Below are 23,143 nucleotides of genomic sequence, written 5' to 3' on the forward strand. Positions count from 1 at the left end.
CAAAAAAAGAGTAAGTCAAGAACAGTGCTACCATATTGTCCTACAACTCAGCATCCTGAAAACACGCCATAAATTTCTCAAAGTATAAGTGAGCCTGAATTTAGCCCTTCACAAATTCCATAAGCCAGGCACCAGATGAAACATGCACATGCCCCTAAGGTGAAACAGTAGCTAATAATTTCAGAATAAAAATGAAAATTCTTATCAGACCTATAGTGAAAAACCGTGTCTGGGATTTCAATACTCATAATCTAGTTGGGCCAGGTAAAAGTAACCACGTATAGTGGTTAATAAACAGTGCCATGGGATCTCAAATGTAAATCAACTTCAGGATCCCTCTCACATCTAGATCTTCGAAGTATTACTACACACACAAATAACATTTTCATGCAGAACTTTAAAAAGTGTTTTTTGAAAAGCTGTGTTATCTTTAATAGCAAGTATACAATTATAGATTAAATAATACATATCTTAGGACCTGGTATTGCTTGTAGAAGGCATGACAACAAACTGGAATATTATTAAATTTTGATTATACAAAAATCACACTGATTAATTATTTTCCTTCCAGCTACTGAAAATGCTTTACTAAGCTTAAAAAAAAATCTTCCATCAGGTTTTAATGGTGGAAGTGCAATATTTCATTTCCATAAGCATTTCATAGACCCCATATGACATTACAAACTGAACAAAAAGTTCAAAGATTCAGTATGGCTTACACCACAAAAAAATCCAAATTACTCGGATAAATTAATCAATATTGGCTCAATTTTCATTCTGGTAAACAATGAAGTGCTGCACAGGGGCTGTGCCACAAGAGAATTATGCCCATCAAACAATGAATTTATTTAAATTACACTAGTTATATTCTTTCTATTTAAATAATTGCTTATTGTTTGTTTAAATTGTATTAGAGTAGTTGGGACTAGCTGCATACATCTTCTGAGTAATTGAAACCAAATTTTTTTTAAACTTTTGCTGTAAAATTTAATGTACTGCTTCCTGAACAATGGCAATAGCTTGGCCTAGCAATCTAACTCACAAATACCTCTGCAGACTATTCAGATTCATCAGGAACACTGTAGCATTTTAAAAGTGTTATTAGATTGTATTTTGGTCAAACCATAGGCAAAACTCAAAAAGCCATACTTAGAAGCTTACTTTGCAAAATAGATGAAAACCCAGTGGAGGAGGAGGGCAGAACAGTCTCACTTGCCCCTGGAGACAGGGCAATTTCCCCACTCCGCTTGTTGCCCCTGTCAGGGTATGGCAAGGCCTGAAAGCACCATGGCAGAAGTCTGCCAAGTCACAGGGGAAGTTGGAGGCCTCCCCATTTCTCATGTCTGGAGATCTTCTCCAATTTCATTAAAACTACTAAAAAAGCCCTGTGCAAGTGTGCAAACAGAAGGAGCTTTCCACACAGCGGGAAGGGTGAAGGTGCATTTTCCTTCCCATGTATTTATTTCAATGGATTTGGAGCAACACATCCTGTTATCGTCTGCATACTGTATCCTAATGCTGATTATCTTCTTCCTATTTGGGAGAAACTAAGTTGTTGTAGCTAATGAAATGCTCCCTTTTAACATATATACAAAGGTAATGTCTTAAGGATGTTACACTTGCAGACTGAAGCCAATGAAAGAAGGAATGCAGGCTTGGTAACAACTTGAAAATAGGAGATTAACACTAATGAAGGACAGAAATTGTTTCTGTAAGTGTCACCCGAATTTTAAAAATATGTATGATTTTAGAAAAACTTGTTTGTTTATTGTGAGTATACCTAAACATGTCAGCAACCCACAAGTGAGTATTGTGTTCATAGTCTAACAACCATAGCTGTCATAAAGTTCTTCCTTAGAGCAATGGAATATTATGAGTGAGTATACCTAAACATGTCAGCAAGCCACAAGTGAGTATTTTGTTCACAGTCTAACAACCATAGCTGTCATAAAATTCTTCCTTAGAGCAATGGAATATTATGGATTATCTTAGCAACTAATGAAATTAATTATGGGCCACTTAAAGATTCAGATCAGGAGTAAAATGCATAAAAAGTTTCTCCAGTTTATTTGAGATTATTTGAGTGCTGTGCTCCCTCAGCAGATTTCCCAATAGGTTTCCATAGCCTTTTAAGACCATGGGAAAACAGACACCTCTGGAAATTGCTGCACAAGCACCTCCTCCTGGCACTGAGTCCTTGGAGCTGAAGCTGCAAAAGGGATGCTATCTGAGAAACTCTTGGGATTTTACTTCATCTTCTTTGAGGGAACTTCCCTATAGATGTACTAGTGGGAATCTACGGAGGAGCAAACCTCCAGCATGAAGTTCAACTTAGTGAGTGACTGCAGAACTGCTACTCTAAACCAAACATTTGTGTACTTGGACTGTGTATTTCTCCAAGCTCTAAGTGTCCTCATAATGCCTGATCAGGGATTAATGTAACAAGGATCTAATCTGGCACCTATTGCAGTAAAAATATACACATATATTTTTATAGACAAACACTAAGCTATCTATTCAAGAGAAGCAAATGCAGGAGATCTTTGTATAAAACTGAGGATGATATAATTGCTAATCTACATGTCAGAAACACTTAAGGACTGCATGATTTGAATGACATCTTAGACACAGTGATCAGCAGTTCCCCAGGCTTTGATACCTTTGAAACAGGGTAGTAAATTTGCCTGCAGGTAGATAGTGATGCTCTTGCTGTGACTCAAATTGGCAGGGAAATGAAATTAGAGTTCAATAGTCCTACAATGAAGTTAATGAATATTACGGAATTTTGCCATAGTTCATGTATTATCATTCTAGCCTAAATGTCTTTATAACACAGCCTAAAATGATTTGAGAAATCCTTATACATATCCCCATGGGGTATAAAACATGCAGATGACATCCTAAATGTCTTAGCTACTCACAGAAAAAACAAAAAGGGAAAACTTTTTGACACTTATGAAACACAAATTAGTGAAAATGAGATTCTACAAAGACAATCAGGAGAAAAAGTTGTGCTTTAAAAGGTAGAACTCAATATCCTTTCTGACAAGTACATAAGGGAAAAGTCACGGAACAAAAGTTCCCTCTTCACTCACTGTGAGTGCAGAAAGCCTAATATTTACTCATTTTTCTCAGAGGAATTTTTCCTTATTACTACATGGAAGTAAAAAAAGAGTGTTCTCTTGTTCTGAAGGCTGAAATAATTTATTTGTGAGTACTGAGCTGTAATCCCACAGCGATTATGTGTCCAGTAGAAAGATATTGGCTAGTTCTATAAAAAATGCCTTTACATTACATACATGATAAATTGGGATGGCAGGGAAATTTTTTCCCTCTGGGGAAAAAAATAAATTAAAAATTTCTCAGTAAAGCAGGCAAACCTCAACTACTTGCTTCTCAAATGAAAATTTCTTCTGCTTCATAAAAAAAAAATATATTTTTATCTAGGTAATTTACTGGACTCATAATAAGATGCACTTTATCTTCACAGAAGAGATGAAATTATGAGATAGCGGTTTCCATGACAAGTGCCAGGAGAGGCTTCCAGAACAAAAAAAAGCAAGATATCACTCTTCTGATGTCATCAATCAGTTACAAAAATGCTTCTAAAAAAGATGAAGTATATCTGAATAGCAGCATTGTCTAACTCAAGATGAAGCAATCAGAACAAGAGATTTATTGCAGAGGCTGAAGGGAAAAAACCTCCAAACCTGTTCCTGAATTCAATAATTTTATGCAGTTTCTGTTCATTTCATCCATGGCAGTGAGAGAACATTCTTGTGAAAAAATGGATTAACCTGTGCTTGACAGAGCCCAAAGCTTTGAAATCTAAGAGGTAATTACAAAGAAAACAGAAAGAAAACAGTCAATGCTGCCTCTTTAGAGCTTTTAGATGATCTTTACTTACACAGTTACAGAAGTTAGCTCAAAGCATATTTCCTCTCCTAATGATTCCTTTTTACAGCAAAATAAAGCTTCTAAAAGGATGTGTTCATAGTGATGTCAGTATTAAGTCTGTACAAAGTCTGGACTATATCTTTATTTCTGTTTTAGAAATACATGCAACAAAATTCTAAGAAAACAATTAGTGAAGAAAAGTGCTGCAAGAAATTTGTATTGCCCTGCAGTCAATTTGCTGGTCAAATTTGACAACGATCATTTAAAAACCTGAACAAAACAATGTAACAAACTTGAATCTCCAACTTTTTTTCAAAAAACCTTCCTCTCACTGGAGACAAAACACAGTGGTTTAATGATTAAATTGTAACAACATATAGATATGAGATTCCATTTCATCAAGGTAAGGTCATCTTGTACATCAACAAATCCCCTGATATGCCTTAAACCGAAGACTCTGAAATTGTTCTATCTGCCTCCACTGGCTCACTGCAGTCACATAAAACACTTCAATCAAGGTTAAGGAGTCACACTGCTATGCCCTTCCATATTTCCAGAAATACATGCTATAAAGGCATCTGTAGCATAACCACATGGACCTCTTTTTTACATTCCTGTCTTACATAAGCAATACCTGTGCCTGTACCAGTAAAGTCAATGTAACCACAAACTGAAGAGCTGCTCTGTATCAGCACTGATTTGCAACTATGAAAATTGGTGCATATACTGATCTCTCAATGAAAATATTGCTCAGATATATAAAAAGAAAAACACTGCTCTAGGCTTCAAAATTCAGCTGATGTGGGCTGAATCCTTCTTAAATGGATATGATTATATTTCAATGTCTTTTGTCATTACGACAATTATGACAAGATAATAATCTCCTCAGAACAGGACTTTTTAAGGTTTAGAGAAATAACATATGATTTATTAAATAATCTGTCAAATTATCTATGAACCCTGCCTTCAAAAGAAATTGCATGATCTCATTACAGTAATTACTGAAAATCTATGCCTGATGTTATAAATAACAAGTACCAGGTATACAAAGGAGAGAACTGGAACCTAAAGTACAGGAACTTGCAAGGTTCAAAAGGTGACTGCAGAGCTTTGTTCTCTTAAAATAGTCAATAGAAGCTTCCATGTTAAGTATCCTGCACACTAGGTTAACTTTTGATCCCTAGGCTTCAAAATGGAGACAAATAAACAAGTCTGTAGCTATTTTAAAATGAAATAATCTAGATATGTATACTGCAGCCTCACTTCCCTTCTCTCTCACTTCATTGCCTTTTTACTCATATTGCTTTTGGAGAAAAGCAAAAGCCAGTTCTACACATCACAACAATTATTCAGAAAGAGTAGCAGAGGTGCAAGCTAAAATCAATAGAAAGTATCTTTAGAATTTTAAACATCATATCAACTTCATTTTTATATATTCACACTTCTTTCAGGGCAAGATAGGGCTGGGCAAAACAGGGAAGAAGGGTATGGTGTTTACTTTCCTGTGATGTAAGTACAGAAGGCAGGAGAAAGAGGACAAGATCTCTGAAATCTCTACAAGGGAGTTGCTCCCTTTTAATCCCTGCTGCCATGGATTACAGTCTTACTCTAGTAGCCAGCACTGCACTTGCAAAATTGAAGGAACGCCTACCTCTTGAAATTGAGGGAACTACTGCCCTCTCTAGGGGCAGTTATCCTATTTTAACTGAAAGCCCCTGCTTTTGGAGAGTAAAGGATGAAGTACACAAACAATGCAAGGTTGTTGACAATGCAGGCAAAGCTTCTTATTAAGAACACTTCAAGACAAAAGCCTATTGTATTATCTGAGAGAATACTACAAATATTAAAAGATTTCCTTCCTAAGCTACCTGAAAGACATCAGCTGCTGTCATTCCACTGTTTTGGAGCAGGACAGAAGTGAACCTTTTCCGTGTCAACATTATCACCAGAAGCCCCTGTATGATTGCCACTACCTGGCTCTCTACATTACAGCCGCTCCAGCACAAGTGGTCCCTATAGCTCCGTGAGAATGAAGACTCAACAGCCCATGCACAAACCTATTCCAAGTATAAAATAGCCTTTTATTCACTGTGAAATAAACCACTCTGTGTCTGAACAGATATTTAATGCTACAAGGTTAGTTCTTTCAGAAGGCATACAGAAAATGGTTTCAATACCTTATAGACATGAATTACTAAACAAGTGGAAAAATAGCAAGAGTTATTTAAACTGCTGAATAGCTAACTGAAATAGGAGAATTCCTGCATCATTTTCATAAGAGGTTTTAAGTGTAGAAAGCTATCTTCTCCAGAAAAGTGTAATTTAAAGACACGGTATTCAACTTAGCATATTTTGGTTTTAAAATGATTTTAAAATATTTTTTCCCTTGAGAGGGAAAAAACTAGTCCAAAAATTTATCAAATTGTATCAAAGAAACACACAGACTTCGGAAAAGGTTAGATGTCAACTCACCAGTCTCTTAACAATTTTCAACAAAAGCTTAAGTTCTCGTGGATCTTCTTTGGACTTCAGTACTTCAGCAAAGCTGTCCATGTTTTCTGGAGACATACTCTCCTCATTGCTCCCTCCATACAGCTGAACCAGCAATAATAAGCTCTGTGAGGCACTCAAAAATATTTCAGTATCTTCACTGGGAAGCTAAAAAATGAAGGAAAAATAAACAAACAAAAATCAAATTCCAATTTCAGAAAAGTTGCATTTCACTGGGGATTTGGAAGAGTATTAACATTTGCATTGTGACAGGAAAGAATAATTTCTAGTTGATTGACTGAGAATTGCACTAAAATAAGCTTAACGAAGTGATGAAAACATAATTAAAATATATCTCTTAAGCAGCAGTCTAACAATATCTGCACTCTAATTCTGTCAAGTGGTCTATCTAGAGCAACATCATAATGGCACCAGAAATGTTGCTCCCAACCATGTTATTTTATTCTACTTTAAACAGAAGCAGTAATAGGGAAAAGTACCATTACAGCCATGATGTCTAATCTTCTACATCATGCACACCATAAAATTTAATTTAATTATTACTAAAGCAAGCCTCTTGAGGTAGAGCACAGGCTATCTAGTTATTTAATGGATTTTAAGTAGTCACATTAGGAGGTACATTTTGAAGATTTTAAATATTTTCCTGAATTCTAACTTTTCTACACTCCTTTGAAGATCAGACACTGCAGCAGGCCCTAGCACTAGGATGGAAAATTATTTCCTGGGAAGCAAAATTACAAAAAAGATTTAGGGACGTGACTAGAGATCATTAAATGAGCTTCTGATAATATGACACCATTATCAAAATTATTTATATATTTCCTGATAGTAAAATCTGGAAATAACAAGTAAAGATATTATATTAGGCCTGTATTTGGCACTGACAATGACATTTTGGAATGACAACAGGAATGCAGTGCCTAGTGTCAGCACAGAGAGTTCACAAACACTAGTGAAAAAAATCATAGAGGTTTCTTGGGAACAGGCAAGAGGATGACAGATTGGAAAGCATAATAGCCAAGGACTGAAGGAATTTAGTGCCTATAGCAAATCAGTGGGAGGGTTAAAGCGGATTTGATCACACCCTCTCAATCATATGTGGGAAAATGCAGGCTGAGGATAGGTTAATTCCTTTACCTGAAAAAGGACTGATAAGAGATGACAGCTCAAAACTTTAGACAAAGCAATTCAGATTAGAAGAAAGATAATGCTTCGATTTCCTTTTTTATCTTTCTCTCTTTAATAAGAACAATTAACTCCTGAAATAACTTCCTTAGAGCTGAGACAGATTCTCCATTAAAGGCAATTCAAATATCACAAGAATATCTTTTTTCTAAAAAAAATAACAAAACCGTTTACTCTAATGAGGAATTAATTTAGGAAAGTCCTGCCTATATATATCCCTTAACAAAATCATTGTAATAGTTTTTTCTCACCTTTTACTCTATGACCTGAACAAAATGTCAGTGGTAGACTTAACCAATTAGGTATAGAAGTGTAAAAACACCTCATCATGCTCATTCATTTTTTCACTCCAAAAGTATTATTTACACCAAAAAAGCCAGATAAAAGTACAGTAAACAGACTATCCTTACAGACAATAAAAGGGAAAAAATTCCAATTTGTCCAAACACTCATGTAATATGCCAAATCATTTCAATAATGATTGCTTATTTAATCTGTAGTATGAAATTCCTAAATTTTTTCATGTTGAGGAAAACCCACACAGTTACTTTAAAGCAATCTGAACATATCATCAGACACACATCTCTCAAATATTCAAGCAGCAATTCCCAAGGGATCTGCATGCAAATACAATCCTGTTTTCTACTAGCTTCATAGAGTTGCCGTTTAAAACAGACTGAACTGAGATGAAATCTCTGAATATATAGCCCCAAGACATATCACATTCTATTTGACCTAATACTATGCAAGTGACAGGACCACAACAGCTATTTCTTCCTCAGTTTTGCTATATGTTTTTTCTTCATTCCAATCTAAATGCCACTTATTTGATTATTTCCTTCTCTAATAATATCAGTGCAATTAGCAAACCCAAAAAGCAGGAAAAGCTACAAATAGTAACATGCTTTAGAAGTCCATTTATATTTCTAATCCTTAAATAATTGAAAAAATCCTATTGATTTCATTTAGGGCTTTGAGACAACTTTCATTTCCTTCATTGAAATAAAATGAGCTTTAGAAGTCCATTTATATTTTTAATCCTTAACTAATTGAAAAAATCCTATTGATTTCACTTAGGGCTTTGAGACAGCTTTCATTTCCTTCATTGAAATAAAATGCCATTAGAGAAAGGAAGAACAGCTACTTTTTTTTTTTTAATGTGTCACTCACACCTAAAAGCAGCATTCCTTGTTAATTTGTTACTACATCAGTGTAGGCAGCTACATCAACAACCCCCTGAAGAAAATCACAGAACAAGGATTATGTTCAAGTTTCAAATGTTTGTTGGCTAAGTAAATGTAAAAAATGAAGAATCAGTGAAAATTTTGGTCATTGATACATCTTTGCCTGGGTACTGCAGTAGAGGCTAATTCCCTGGGCTCCACAGGCACAAAAATCCCATGTTTAGTCAGTATCACAACAGCTATACTTGGAAGTGAGACTGATCCCAAGGTTTTTTTCCCAAAATATTAATTAAATATCAGACAAGTGGAAAGCTGTCAGACTGCTCCTACAACAAACGTGTGTGAAGAAATCCATAAAGCACCACAAACCTCAGTGGTCCTTCCCAACACACACCATGACTGTCAAGGAAGCAAACAAGCAAGTCCAGCTGGCTAGCATTATTCCCCAGGGGAGCTTATTGCAGCAGGAACACCCAGCTAGTGAGGCAGTGGAACGCTTTGCCCAAGGAGGAAGAGCTATGCTTGGACCAATGGCCTTGCTTGGGCCTTGATTCTCTCCTCCTGGCATGCCCAGCCTTTTATCCTTCTTGTTTGTTCCCCAACAAGAGAAAGGAAAACCCTTTCAACCCAATGAAAGGAAACTTTCCATCCAATCTGTCTTGGCATCATATAGTCTTGCTCTTCAGAGGCCTTCAGTGACCATGTTCCAAGTATCACTCCACAGTTCCCAACACCTGCCAGTTATGACATCACATTACTCAATCATTACCAATGCCAATGAAGCCTTTCACCCCCTGTTGTACTTCAGGCTCTTCTGCCTCTCTGCTTTCCCAGAGTCCCTTTGAGCTTTGGTATTAACTAGACTTGGGGGAGCAAGCTGCTGTTAACCTGGGAAAACTCAGGGCAAAACAACAGCAGGACTGGTCTTGTATGAAGATAAAAACAAGCTTGGAATAGGACAGGCCATATTTACTCTGAAGGGAATGAGAATCATTGGCCTACAGTCATCAATAATTAAGGTGGAAGAGGAGCTCTCAGCAATGTCCCTATTTAAGTATGTCCACATCAGCATTTTTCTCTGTAACTCTCACCATTTTGCCATTTCACTTCTGACAAGTAGTGATTTAGATGTCAAAAGTTGTAAGCTGGTAACCTGAAATTTAGCACTGACTGCCAGTCAGTGTTAGTACTGGTTATAAAGAGTAGGGGATCTGAAGAACATTCTAAAACAAAAGCAATGGCTGAAAATATAATAAATATCTGTAAAGATTGAAAATCAAGAATGAAAATCCAGATTTCAAGTAAATATCTCATGTTTAATAAGAACAGGAAAAACATAATCATGTTGTTCAACAATTAAAATAGATGGATGGTTCATCTCCTAATTAGATGGAACAGCATTCTGATTATTTTTCTAATCAGAACAATCCAATTTGGTATGAAGTACATTTGCTTGAAATGCATTTATAGTTTTTGTTCTTTCAGGAGAGTAGAAACCTATGAGGAAAACAATTCTAACACTTTAAAAGAGTATCTGCCCCTTAATATTTCATAATTACATGAAGTTTCCTTTTCCTTTCTCAGCCTTAGAGGGGATTATGGATTCAGCCCTTCAGCAAGGTAGAAAAGTCACCAGTTCTTCTTTTGCTGCTGTTAATATTCTTGGCTAGTACATAGCTTGAAGAGAATCCAGCACCTTAAAATAAATTACTGAAGAGCTAAGGTCATAAATTCTGCCATTCTCTAACTGAAAACTGTAGATCTATTTTTCACTTACTTTAAAATAATATCTCATGACAAGACTTCCGTGCAATGAAAGCAGTGTATTACTCTTTGCTTAATTTTTACAGCCACATTATAACTTCCTGTTAACAAGCTTATAACACAAAATTCTGTTTTCTTTTTCTTTCTAGATGGAACCTGCTCTGTGTATTTTAGAGTTAATGTGGTAAAGAGCAGGAAGTTTCTTGTTGTTGCACATCTATATTTCTGCAGTCTGTTCTCAAAAATTCCATCATTTTAAACTGAGTTGCAGTGTGTTCATGAATTGCAAACCACTGCAAGAAACGTGTGATCATTTGAGCTGAAGTGGCAGTTTTCACACCGTTGGAATTGTTACAGCATCTAATTTTAGAGCTACAATGAAACTGCCTGGATTACCCGGAGGGGACACTATTTCTGTGCATTAATGAGGTTATACACATAGAGAGTTTATTACAATAAAAGATAGATATTCATTAGATCACTAATGTGATTACAGAACACGCTGTAAAGGAAGCACCACGGGGATCTATAGGGAAGATGATTTTGCAAACATTTTACAAAATGTAAAAGCAAAACATCATTATTAATCTGCTAGCTTTACTATGCTATTCTTATTAGTAAATATGCACAGTTTTAAATTTTAAAAAATCATATTTTTACTTAGCAGCATTCTCCTGCCTAAGGGAAAAATTATTTATATATTCACTTAATTTTAATCTAGGCTAATTGTTGAGAAACTAAATCCCCACTCTGAAATTCTGTGCATGTAACAACATTTTCTTCTTTCCTCTTGTGTGTTTGTTAGGAGTTTTTGGTTTTTAGGATAGCTCTGTATAAGAGAATACTTCAAATATAGCATATAAACATATGACTCTCCACTCTGACCACAAAACAGTCTGTATTCCTAGAGAAAGACATGTGAAATAAAATTCTCCAGTAATCATTCTTCTGCAGTTATTTTCATTACTCATTAGCAAATAACTTCATGCACTCTGAAAATGAAGTCTGGGCACAGACTTAGCATCAGCGCAATACAGAGACAAAAAATACCTAAAAAAGACCATCTCAATCATCCATGTGCTTCATATTTGTGAGGCTTCATATTTGTCCTCTTCACATTTGGACATGACTAACTGGATGTTCAATGGTAACACAGAGCATGGTAATCAAGTGGAAATTTTCCTGGTAATATTATAATGAGGAAGCCTCCCACCAGAAGTCAAAAAAAGTTCTCTCCCAGAGTCTAGTAGGCTCCAGAAATGACTGGAAGATCTACACCTAGGAACTGAATCTAGGACCTACAGAAAACAAAATTCCTTTTTATAGGTACTGGCATGATTTCTGAAACTTTGTGAAAATCCACACTGAAGTGATTTCAAAAGTAATTTTTTCAGTATAATGGGCACATCAAAAATTAGAAGGTGTTGTGTATGGTCTGCAATTGCTGCAGGTTTCAGAATAATATTGAAATTAAATTTACGTTAAGCAAAGAAACATTACCCAACAAAGCTAAGTGTAATTAACTTTTAAACACAAAACTGCCAAGGAGAAGACTAAATGCTCAATTTTTTTCCTCTTATTGATCAATTATGGTCATAATGATCTTGGGACTAAATACTGAATTCTCCATTTTTGCAGTGTTTCTTGACATAGTTTGTAATAATTAATTTTTTTGCATTGTTAAATGGCTGAAGCTTCATTTAAATGCAATCTAGGCTTCCAGAACTTGCTTTGTTATGCCTTTAGTGACAGACTAAATAACAACCACACAAGGGAAAAATTGATTCAAAGTTTTTGACATTTTGAAGTTTTACTCACATTGATTTTTTTGAGGGATTATTGAGAGAGAAAAACAAATAGAACTTGAGCAAAATAAAAAGACAAGTAAATGAGACACAGAATAATCTACTTGAGGGATACACATTTCAATGAGGGAAAACAATGTGTCTGGGAAACTAGGAACTAGGAAACAATGTGACTAGGAAACTATGTAAGTGATTATAAGAAACTATAAATATGCTAAGATAGGCAGAAATAGCAAAGCAGAGAAAATAATTTTAACTCAATATTTTAAAGTAATTGTTAGTTCAAAATGTAAGTCCTCCATTATCTCCAGAAAATCAAGTTCACAAAGAACTGAATGCCTCAAAGCAGCAATGAGGGGTTATGTTCCCACACAGCTCAATGAATACAGAGAACAACCACTGGCAGCTTCACAGAATTTCAGTTTAGGTAGGCCTGAGGCATTTTGAGGAGTAGGGAGCACACATATCTTGAGACATGCTCTAGACTTCACAAATAATCTATTTCTATTTAAAGAGATTAGAGCATAAAACATTTCAAACAAGTGATTCCTAAATGCTAAAATGATTATTCCATTGCTCAAACTCTTCCAAGCTTAACAGGAAATGTTTAATAGAGCAGTGGGAAAAAAATATTTGAAAAATCAAATTTAACAAATCTAGCTGAAATAACTTCCACAGACCCAAACAAGAGAAAAATCCCTCATTCACAGAATCTTTAAAAAACTGAAACCAAAACAAAACAAGACAATATGTATGTATGTGTTTATCTATCTGTATAAAGAAGTGGAAGTGGTGGTCATTATCTTTTACCTGCATGTTAAAATCAGATGATTTAAAATAAGAATTTGAAAAAAACCAGAATCTGCAGAAGTACAGAACGAAGCAAAATCTACTGGTAATTTACAGCCATGCTTCTGAAATACAAAGACAAGTCACAATCTAATCAGAACATGCTAAATATACAATTATCCTATCCTTTAATTAAAAACTTATACAAGACTTCCAGGTGGTATAGGCTGAGTTAAAGCTTGGCCTCTAATTTTCTGTTCTTTAAAAAGTTAATATAATTTAACTTATTACTAGTTTCATTTTAAATGAATGTTTGCATTTCTCCATCTCATACTATTTATCATGCATAGCAGTTTTTAAAAAAATCAATAAAAATAAATGAAAAGAATTTATAAAGCTGAAATATTAAATAGTTGAAATTCAGTCACTTTGTTTCAGGTCATTCAGAGAACTTTTCCAAAAAGCCTTTGTCAATAGCTGGTTTAAATAAATCCATCAAAGGAGGACTTAGCACCAAGTATAATGCCAAAAATTAATAAAAAGTAATCACACACTTCCCTAAAATAGATGACAGACAGTGCTAAAGATAATAGAAGGATTGCAGTACTGATATCACAAAAAACCTGAAATCCTCTATTTAAATGAAAAAAAAAAAAGGGTCTGGAAGAGAACACAGTGAATCTGAAACACCTCTAAGTGAAATATTCCGGAAAGGATACTGTGATACACCGAAATTCTCACATACCATTTTAATGGCTTTATGTTGACTTACAGGCTGATGCAGCCTCTAAAAGGACTGTCCAGCTCAAGAAGCATTCCTCTACTACAAACCATTACACATAGACTAAATATAGATCTCTGTATGACAGAGGTTGAGCTGATGGGATGCATTAGGGCATAATGCGGCCCTCTGTGATTTCAATGCAGTGCTGTACATCTAGTAAACCCCGGAAAGGACTGCCTTTAAACAGACACACTTCAAAGATGTTTACAGATCACAGGGACCACTCCCACTCATAAATCCTTCAGGATAATGTTGAAATAAAACCCTTGAGAAAACTCAGAAGGCTCAAACCCTAGAAAATAATATTAAAATGCATCACTCTCTACAAAGCAATTTTGCATTTACTGACTTCTCTAAAGGAAGTAGTACTATTAGATTCAAATTTTGAATGCCATCCTTTCCCTATGCAGTGGTGACTAGTCCGTTTTGAAGGACAAATGTTGGCTATATATATATATCTGTATCCAAACTGAGAACCTGCAGTCTGCCCCTCATCCCACTTCTATGCTCTGGACAAACAGAATTTGACATCACTGGTAACCTGCAAGTCACTGTGATTGGTAACTTACAAAGTGCTAGAGTACTAGGTGGGAGCTTGTAAACAATTAAAAACTAGTAAAGAGAGCTCTAATATGTTCAATTCAATTGCATAATTCCAACTTCAGCAACATCCCATAAGGCTACAAACAAGCAAACTTTTACCAGTTGAATAAGCTGGCTAATCAGGTCCGTCAGGGGTTTATTGATAAGCAGAAGGTCTTCAGCAGCCTGCGTGTCTCCTCCTGCCCCAGATTTCTGTGCCTTAACAAGAGAGAAAAGAAATCAAAAGCAACTCTGGTGATTGTTCTGTTATGAAGAACAAATTAGGTCCATTAAGTGGTCCAAGTGTGAATGGAAGTTTGAAGGGAACTTATGCATCATTTCCAGTTAAGTATTCCTGGGCTCCCAACGAGCAGTTATGCTCCCTCTGTGACAATAAGCACAAAGCAAAAGGACCCATGCTGTCGTGCCATTCTGTACAGGCTGAATATACCGACCTGCATGACATTGCTTCAGCAAAATGCAATAAAATGTACCTGCAAAAGACCCCTCAAACCAAGATAATCAAGTGACTTAAAATTTAGGATTCTCAGCAATATTGTCCAATTTTGCCTGCCTGCCTTACTCTGTATCCTGAAATATTCACAATACATTATGATTTAAATTATTTCTGAAACAGAAATAATAAAGTTTTCAAGTAATAAGATCAGGTACTACTTGTAATCCTGACCACTGTCATCCCCACATCATCAAGACATACTACTATCCTAGGCAGTGCTATTTATGACCCCAGGGCTCCTGAAAGATTGGCTTGCAGGATTTTTTCATTTAATGTCATTACCTTGCACCAGCTTTGAACCATAACCCTATACAGTCAATCTGCTAGAGAAAAAAATAAACATTTTGGCTAAAGAACACATTTAAGAATAATTTGTATTGTGTTTCATTTATAGCTCAATCCTAAAAATCACTGTCCAAGTGTAACACTTGGAGGTTTTCATTTGGTTAAGTGAACAGGGGAACAAGTTCCCTGAGACAGGTGCCACTACTGCTCAAACTCCACTGTTGATACTTATGAGTTGAAAGGATAATGCCTTTCTTCTGGAAAGGCTTTCTAAACAAAATAGAACTGAAAAGCTGTTTCTCCAGGCAATAAGTTACATTGGTATGACCGTCTCTGAGACTCACCACAATGGCCTGGAATGCTGAAGTTCAAGAAGGACAAAAAGTGCAGAGAAGACAAAAAATGGAATGTTTATATTAATGAAGAAAGGGAAGTAAGCCACCTTCATTCAGCAAAATTTAAAACAGCTTTTTCTCATTAGTACATGGATGAGAAGATAGACACCTTCCATCAGGAATCTTTGACTACTTTCTTTAACTTTTATATATTAGTGTCTTTGGAAAGAGAATGAACAACAGCACTAAAGAAATTACATATTTATATGAAGGATACACACTACACCATTGTTAAACCTACTTTAAGTTGTAGAATCATATAATCACAGAATGTTAAAGGGTTCAAATGGACCTTAATGATCATCTAGTCACACCCAGATGCAACCCCATGAGGGGACACATCTCACCAGACCAGGTTGCTCCTGGTCTTATCTAACCTAGCTTTGAACACTGCCAGAGCTGGGGCATCCACGGGCTGTGCCAGAGACACAAAATAGAGTCCATATATCAAATTGTAATTTCAAATTATTTTCAGCTAATGTGGATCACCTCTGGGACATATGACAAAACCTCTCTAAAACAGACATGCAAATTAATATGAAAATACTTAGACCACAAAGAGTGAACTCTTCTCCTGAACCTGGATACAGTTATCAGCACCATCCAGCACGAAGTACTTCAGTGCAATGGAAAAGTGGTGGTATGTGTTGCCTACGCAGCTGGATAAGGTAATCACTTTACACATAAAATAGTAAAATAAAAAGGATTCAAGTGAAGCTACTACCATCTGTAAAAGACAACTTAAGCCTCAGAAATGGATAATAAAAGATGATTTGATTCTGTTTTACAAGTTCTGATTTAAATGGTATCTTACTCAAAACATCTCTATAAAAACAGTCCAAGAATAATATTTGTGATGCATTTAGTGACACCTGAATAGTGGAAAACAATGTAGTCAATAACTAATGGCCACCATTCAATACAGTATGTGTACTGATGTAGAGCTCTCAGGGATCTTGTGATGAGTACTGTCAAGACACGAAATACCACTGAAATAATTGATATATGGACACAGAATAGACCTATGCTTCAAAACTCAGTTTTCCAGCTGCTCCGTGTTACTCATTAGACTTTAAGAGCAAAGCAGACTACTGTGATGAGAGATAAACAAAACTGGAGCTGGAGTTTCAGTGCATCAATCAATTGTTGTATTCAAGTAAAGCCAGAACAGAATTTGGCTTTGAATGAATAGATTTAATTTTAAATCTAAATAAAACCCATCAATTCAATACTACCAATCCATGTGCAAGATCCTCTCTCCTCATGTGTCCTCCAGAATAATTTGCCTCACCACTGCTGTATGGAGCATAAGTACAGAATGTAGCTCTTTATGATCACATGGAGCGATGCCAAAAATATGACAACAAGCAATTAGCCTACGAAATTTGATCTATGAAGTGATTCTTAGATGAAAATATCATTACATAACCTGCTAATAGAGGACTTAAAAAAGACAAGATATTGTACCATCACACATCTAAACCAAACCAAAAACCTCACAGTGAAATGTGGTTGATAACATAGCTGCTTGTGTAAATCAATGCAGAAAAAAGAAAAAAGCTCAATTTTCAACAGCAATTTTTACATTAAGACTACTTAATAAACCACCCCTATAAAAACCCAATTCCCCTACCACAAAACCCTGCAAACCAAAAAACACAGAACCAAAACAAAAAGAAAACCAACCAACCCACAGAAGAGGGACTCTGGGGATTAAAGAAGCCATATCCTGCAAGGTATTACAACTCATCTGCAATCTTTTGAATCTCTGTCCTTTAGATATATTTCACCTGACAAATATCTGTTCTTCAGTGAATAATACTAAGAACATAAAAAGCCTAACATGAAGAGCACGTGTTGTTTGCAGTGTAAATACAGAAATCACTTCCACTTGACTAACTTCAAAATTTGGCAGATGATCTAAAAAGAAAAGCATTATTTGCTAGATTTATATAATGTCTAAAAAATTATCAATGCTTTTCATTCATATGTTATTATGAGGGTTATGTGAAATTTCTTGGAATTGTATTTTGTGCTCCATTTTTAAGGAGGAGGATGTCATTGTTGGAGTAGGAAGTCCCACCAATGCCATGACTTGCAGTGGTTCAAACAGTAACTTGTAAGACAAATTGAGTTTTCGCTACCCTAAAAGTTCCATAAAATTAGAATAGCGGGAGTGTTGTTATTAAGGATAATAGGAAGTTATCTAAAAAATTGTTTAAAACAGTCAAGTTGCCATGAGTAATTCCCATACCTGCAAAGTCTGGCGCACAATGTTTGCTGTATATGTCAGCACGTATTGCAAAATGTCAAGTAAGGACCCTAGCAGCACATTCGCTGTCTTGGTGTTCCTTTTATCATCTGCCTCCAAGTACAGGGCCACAGCTTCTGTCAGGAGATTACAGACGTGATGAGTCAGTCCTATGTAGAAAGTGAGGGGAAAAAAAGAGAAAAAATAAATAGGCTATCAGGACAAGAACAATGTGGAAGGTGACCTAGATAAAATAGATTATGACAAAAACAAATTTTACATACTTTATGAATATTTATTACATTTCCTCTTTTTCTCCGTTACTATAATTACCTCCTCTCCTATTTTGTTTGGACTGGCTCATAAAGAGAATAAAATAGATACAATCAGATTTGCTAACTGCATGGATTCACTACATTAAAACCTACTTTGAATTCTAAACTTTTCTGTAGCATGGTCACAAGTCTCTTTCACAAAAGCCCTAGTCAGAAGAATTTAGCAATTTCTACAGGCTGTTACAAAGTGACACTTCAAGATGGAACCTAGAGCTTCTTAACTGAGCCTAAAGTTTCTCCACTGGTCTGTAAATTAGAACTGACGCATATGCTTTCATTATAGCATTAAACAGTGCTGTGCTTAACAAAGAATATATTCAGAAGAAGCATTATAAATTAAATACTGCATACAACATTAAAAATGTTATTAAGATTTGTTTTACTGATGGTAGTAAAAACTTTCCTAAAAATATCTCCTTGTTTTGAAGGAGTTTTTTTAAGCTCCTTTAGAATTCAATAGCATCAGTCCCTGTAGCTTGCCTAACCACAAATCAATTGACATAGCAGAAAAATATAATCCAATTCAAGACAATATTGATTCAATTCAGAATCTTTCTTACTTTCAAATACAAAGTGATTGAGTTCATTAGGTGTGATCTTAGTCTATTTCTTTCAGATTTTCATAAGGGATGAAACATACTTTGTTTCTTAACAAAATCATAATATCTTTGCAAACCATCTTTTAAACTTGCCATTCACTTGGCTGCACATATCTAGTAACACTGCAGTGTATCAGTATATTAGCTTCTTGTCTCCATGGCGTCAAAAAAAGACTTAAATATTTCACTGATTTCAATGAAGTAAAAAGTGTTCTTATACAAGCTCTCTTTTTAAAAGTCATTGTATATATTTCTACAAACATCAACACATGATTTATATGAGACACCGTAGAACACATTATATGCTTACACCATTCAGTCTTTGAGAACAGTTAAATTTCTGGGGATTTGAATTATTTTATCTTTGAAAGATGCTCTATCAATTAACTAAACTTCCTACAAAATATTTTCTTCGCCTACTCCTCACTGTTAATACTTTCCTCAGGAAATTAAATACATTTCATTTAGAATACAGTTATGGTTCTAGGTCATTAGGACTCATACTCAGCTTCTATCTCACATCTTCTGTAGTTTTATGATTACTAGCATTATTCTTTCACAACAGTTTATTGGACTTTCACAACAGTTTATTCAGAACAAGCTTTGAATTTCCTGAAATTTTGTCTAAATAAACCAAGCTCTCAAAATGAAATAATTCTAATCTCATACACTTAATTTCCTTCTCCTTTTTTAGAGTGAAATTTCTGCTGCAGTTCTGAACACCTCATACAAAAATCAGATAGCATGCATCTGATAATGACACATTTAAGTGATGTCACCAATACCCACAAAGAAGAAAAAAGTGATGCCTACCCAACACAAAACTTGTGGTTAGTCTATGACTATTTTCAACAGACTAAGTAAGTTGAATAGGGACCAGTCCAGTAAGACTTGGTCCCTATCAAAGTGAAGTCTGAAAAATTGCCTGCAGGCATATGACCAAGCACACATTGTTTCTCTCTGTCTACGGCCACAAAACCCATAGCCACATCAAAACGAATGAGTCATCCCATTCTTTCCAGATGGCTTACAAATAACTCGTAGGAGAGTGACTTGTCAATGCTTTCTGAGAAGGCCACTTTCATAAGCAGGCATTGCTTTGCATGGATCATCACTACGAAATTTTCAGGCAGTAGTCACTCACAACACTAACAGGGTTGACTAGGGAGTGAACAATGGGCTTGACTAGTAGTGAACAAAACACCAGGATCCATGACTGATCTGCAATCCTTTCACTTTCAGCTTTGAACAGAACCACTTGCTTATTCCCTTGGCTTTACCAGCCTGAGCGTCAGAACTGACTCATTTCTGTTGTTTGGTGAGTAAGGAGGTGAAGCAAACACTCAACCTTCTCCCCATCTATTGAGATACGAATAACATAATCACCTAGATTTTCTTTTCCTTCAAGTGCTTACATCCTAAGGGTATGTGTATTAGCATCCCTGCCTCCAAACACCTGAGATATTTATGTTTACCTAGTTAACTAAAACATCAGAACTAATGAATTTCATTTAGGTAGATACATGCTCACACAGAGCTATATGTACAAAGATATGCAAGCCAGATTTGAAAATTTTGTGGGGAAAAAATTCTTGGACTTAAAATACTTTTGGAAAATTTAGCACATCCAAACTTTATTATAAAGATGTCTAGAACCAAACACTGGTGCACCTATTGTGCTGTGTGATTCATACAGAAGCCTCATAAACACTTGGTTCCACAGATAAAAGCAACAGACTGAACTCTTGGCCAAGTAAATAAAGTTCCAGACATACTCTTTAAAATACTTCATCATGTCAGAAAATGAAACTTGGAGATCACAGCTGTAGACATATAAATATACTCTTTGCTTACACCACAAAACAAAATATGCACACTTTGTGCTCAGAAGAGAAATTTGGGAAGCTGGTGTAATTTACAGTGACCATGACAAAACTTCATAGAAGTCTAACGGCCTTGACCACTGGCACTGTAACCAGTTTGCTCAAAAGGCAGCTATAACATGTTTCAGCATTCAAAACATTGAATTGCAAAACAGTTTGGAAAAAAATGACATTTTATAAAAAGGAAATTGAATTCATAACTCAGTAAATCATAATACAAAAATCACATACATATCTCAAAGTTTCAGAAGATACCTTGAAGGTTTTGTCCCAAATTTTACAACAGATTAAAGAATGACAATTTCCTAAATAAAGCCTCAGCCAGTATGTATCTTTAAAAACTTCAGACACTATATTTCAGAGTCATATATAACAGACACAGGTTTCTTATGCATAAATTCTCAATTCTTGATTGGAAAGTGAAATAGGCTCTGATTGAAAAGGCCCACACTTCATGCACTCCTGAACTCTGCAAGTGATGGATCTGAATACAAAATCTGTATCACAGAGGAGACTTAAACCAAATCCAGTTGAGGAAGGTTGTTCTACCTGGACAAGCAACCTGCAATCAAGTATTCTTGTGCTTCCAGGTATGTTGGCAATAGCTCACCCTCTCAAGAGAAAGCAGTCAATGACAGTTTACATGGGTGAAAATAATGCACTATAATTCATTTCAGCTAGGTATTTCCTAGTAAGAGAATTAAATAAAACCTTATAATTTAACCTATTGCAGAGTGTTTTTTGTTACTCTATTAATTTGCATATTTCTGCAAACAAATTATATCACACTGTACTGTTTGTAGCTTTAGTTATAATCTGAATTTAGTACAAGACTTCATAGGGCATTAGTCATGTCATCTGTAAAAGGAGGACATTGTAACTATCAAGCCTCACTACAGATCTGTGCTATTCAAATTTTGCTGAAAAATAAGGCAAAACTTGCATTTTGTATTAGAATTATTGTGTTTATAAATTAACATAATTGGAATTATACAAAGAACTTTTTCTAACTGTGGTACAAAATTTATAATATGTATTAAAAGGATTGTATCCAAAACTTCTAGCCATGGATTTACAGCACTTGACAAACCTAGTGTTCACAGCAGAGTATTTCTCCTGCCCAGAGACCCCTGCAATAAACTGAACATGTAGCTAATAGTGCTTTATGAATGTGGACTGTGATGACTATGCCTGTGTTTTATATACCTTTCAAAAGATAAAAGGAATCTTTTGGCCCATGATGCAGCTAATCACACTGAATGTGCCATGATACCTTTGGAATGAAAGCTGAAAGGAGATTTTTTATTCTCACCTATTAGTAAGATGGATAAAGGAAAAGAAATATCCACTTCCAAATCATATGAAACATCAAAGCACAGCCTAGGAAGCAATCTTCTAGGCAATCCTTTCATGCCTACCAGCAATTAGAGCATTCAACAAACCTGTCTGCTTCCAGCTGAAGAAAACATTAGAGCAGGTGCACTTCCTCCAAACAATGCTACTGTGCAGCCAAGCAGCCAGCAGCAAAACCCTCAGTCCAGCAAAAAGCTTTCTCTTTGTTCCTCTCTGCACATTGCTCTCTGGAGAGCCTCTTTTTCCATTAGTACCACCCCTACACAACTGACTCCCCAGGGATATTACCAAATGTACGTGCATTAGATCTTTCTTCCTTATTTTATTTACAGAGTGGACCAACACTATTGACAGATTAAATAGAAACCATATTTTATAATATTTTAAATTTTAATGCTGAAACTCAAAAATATTGCTAAGTAGAAACACAGAATTGATTCTTTCACACAAGAATGAGTGAACGTACCTGAGCAGTTAAGATACTCCATGATGACATGAAGATTTTTCATAAACCTTATTTACCTACATAAATCTGGGACTTAGTTTGCATTCTTTGCATCACAGCCTTACTAAGTAAGTTTTCCTGTTTTGAAGAACTGAAAATAGGTGACATAAAGCAAATGGCATTTTTAAAAAAGGTTCATTGTTTTTAATGTTATTATTTGTTACTGTTTATGTTTTAGGAACTATTTGTGTTGCCACTTAATAATACTGAGGTAAGAATAAGCTAGAATAGAAAATTAGATCACCAATGTTTTCAAAATTTGGTGAGTTATGAATGTTACAACAAGTGGAAAAACAATTATTTGGCTGTTGAGCAGATCAATTGCACGACTCCTGCCCTAAAAATTATTTTATACTCTAATCTTAAAAATGAATAGTATCTAAAGAAGAAAATTTTACAAATGGTCTATTTGCAAAATAGACTCTTTTTGGCTAGTCTATTCCTAGCCCTGGTACAATGACTGGACATTTTATGACTGAAGAAAGAATCACTAGGTTTTAGGGACAAAATTTGAATTTA

At 35.4% G+C, this 23,143-nt stretch overlaps 1 protein-coding gene across 1 annotated transcript in view; it reads right to left on the reverse strand.

The window, feature by feature from the left end:
• The window catches only part of ULK4 (unc-51 like kinase 4), a 211,935-nt gene that overhangs the window by 47,903 nt on the left and 140,889 nt on the right, over positions 1 to 23,143 (reverse strand). The window contains exons 35-37 of the mRNA XM_014308205.2: positions 17,953 to 18,119; positions 14,622 to 14,720; positions 6,370 to 6,555 (exon numbers count right to left, since the gene is read on the reverse strand). Coding sequence (XP_014163680.2) covers positions 6,370 to 6,555; positions 14,622 to 14,720; positions 17,953 to 18,119 — 452 coding nt within the window. The remainder of the gene's footprint in view (positions 1 to 6,369; positions 6,556 to 14,621; positions 14,721 to 17,952; positions 18,120 to 23,143) is intronic.

Source organism: Geospiza fortis, unplaced genomic scaffold (assembly GCF_000277835.1).
Source record: "Geospiza fortis unplaced genomic scaffold, GeoFor_1.0 scaffold346, whole genome shotgun sequence".
Taxonomy (NCBI): domain Eukaryota; kingdom Metazoa; phylum Chordata; class Aves; order Passeriformes; family Thraupidae; genus Geospiza; species Geospiza fortis.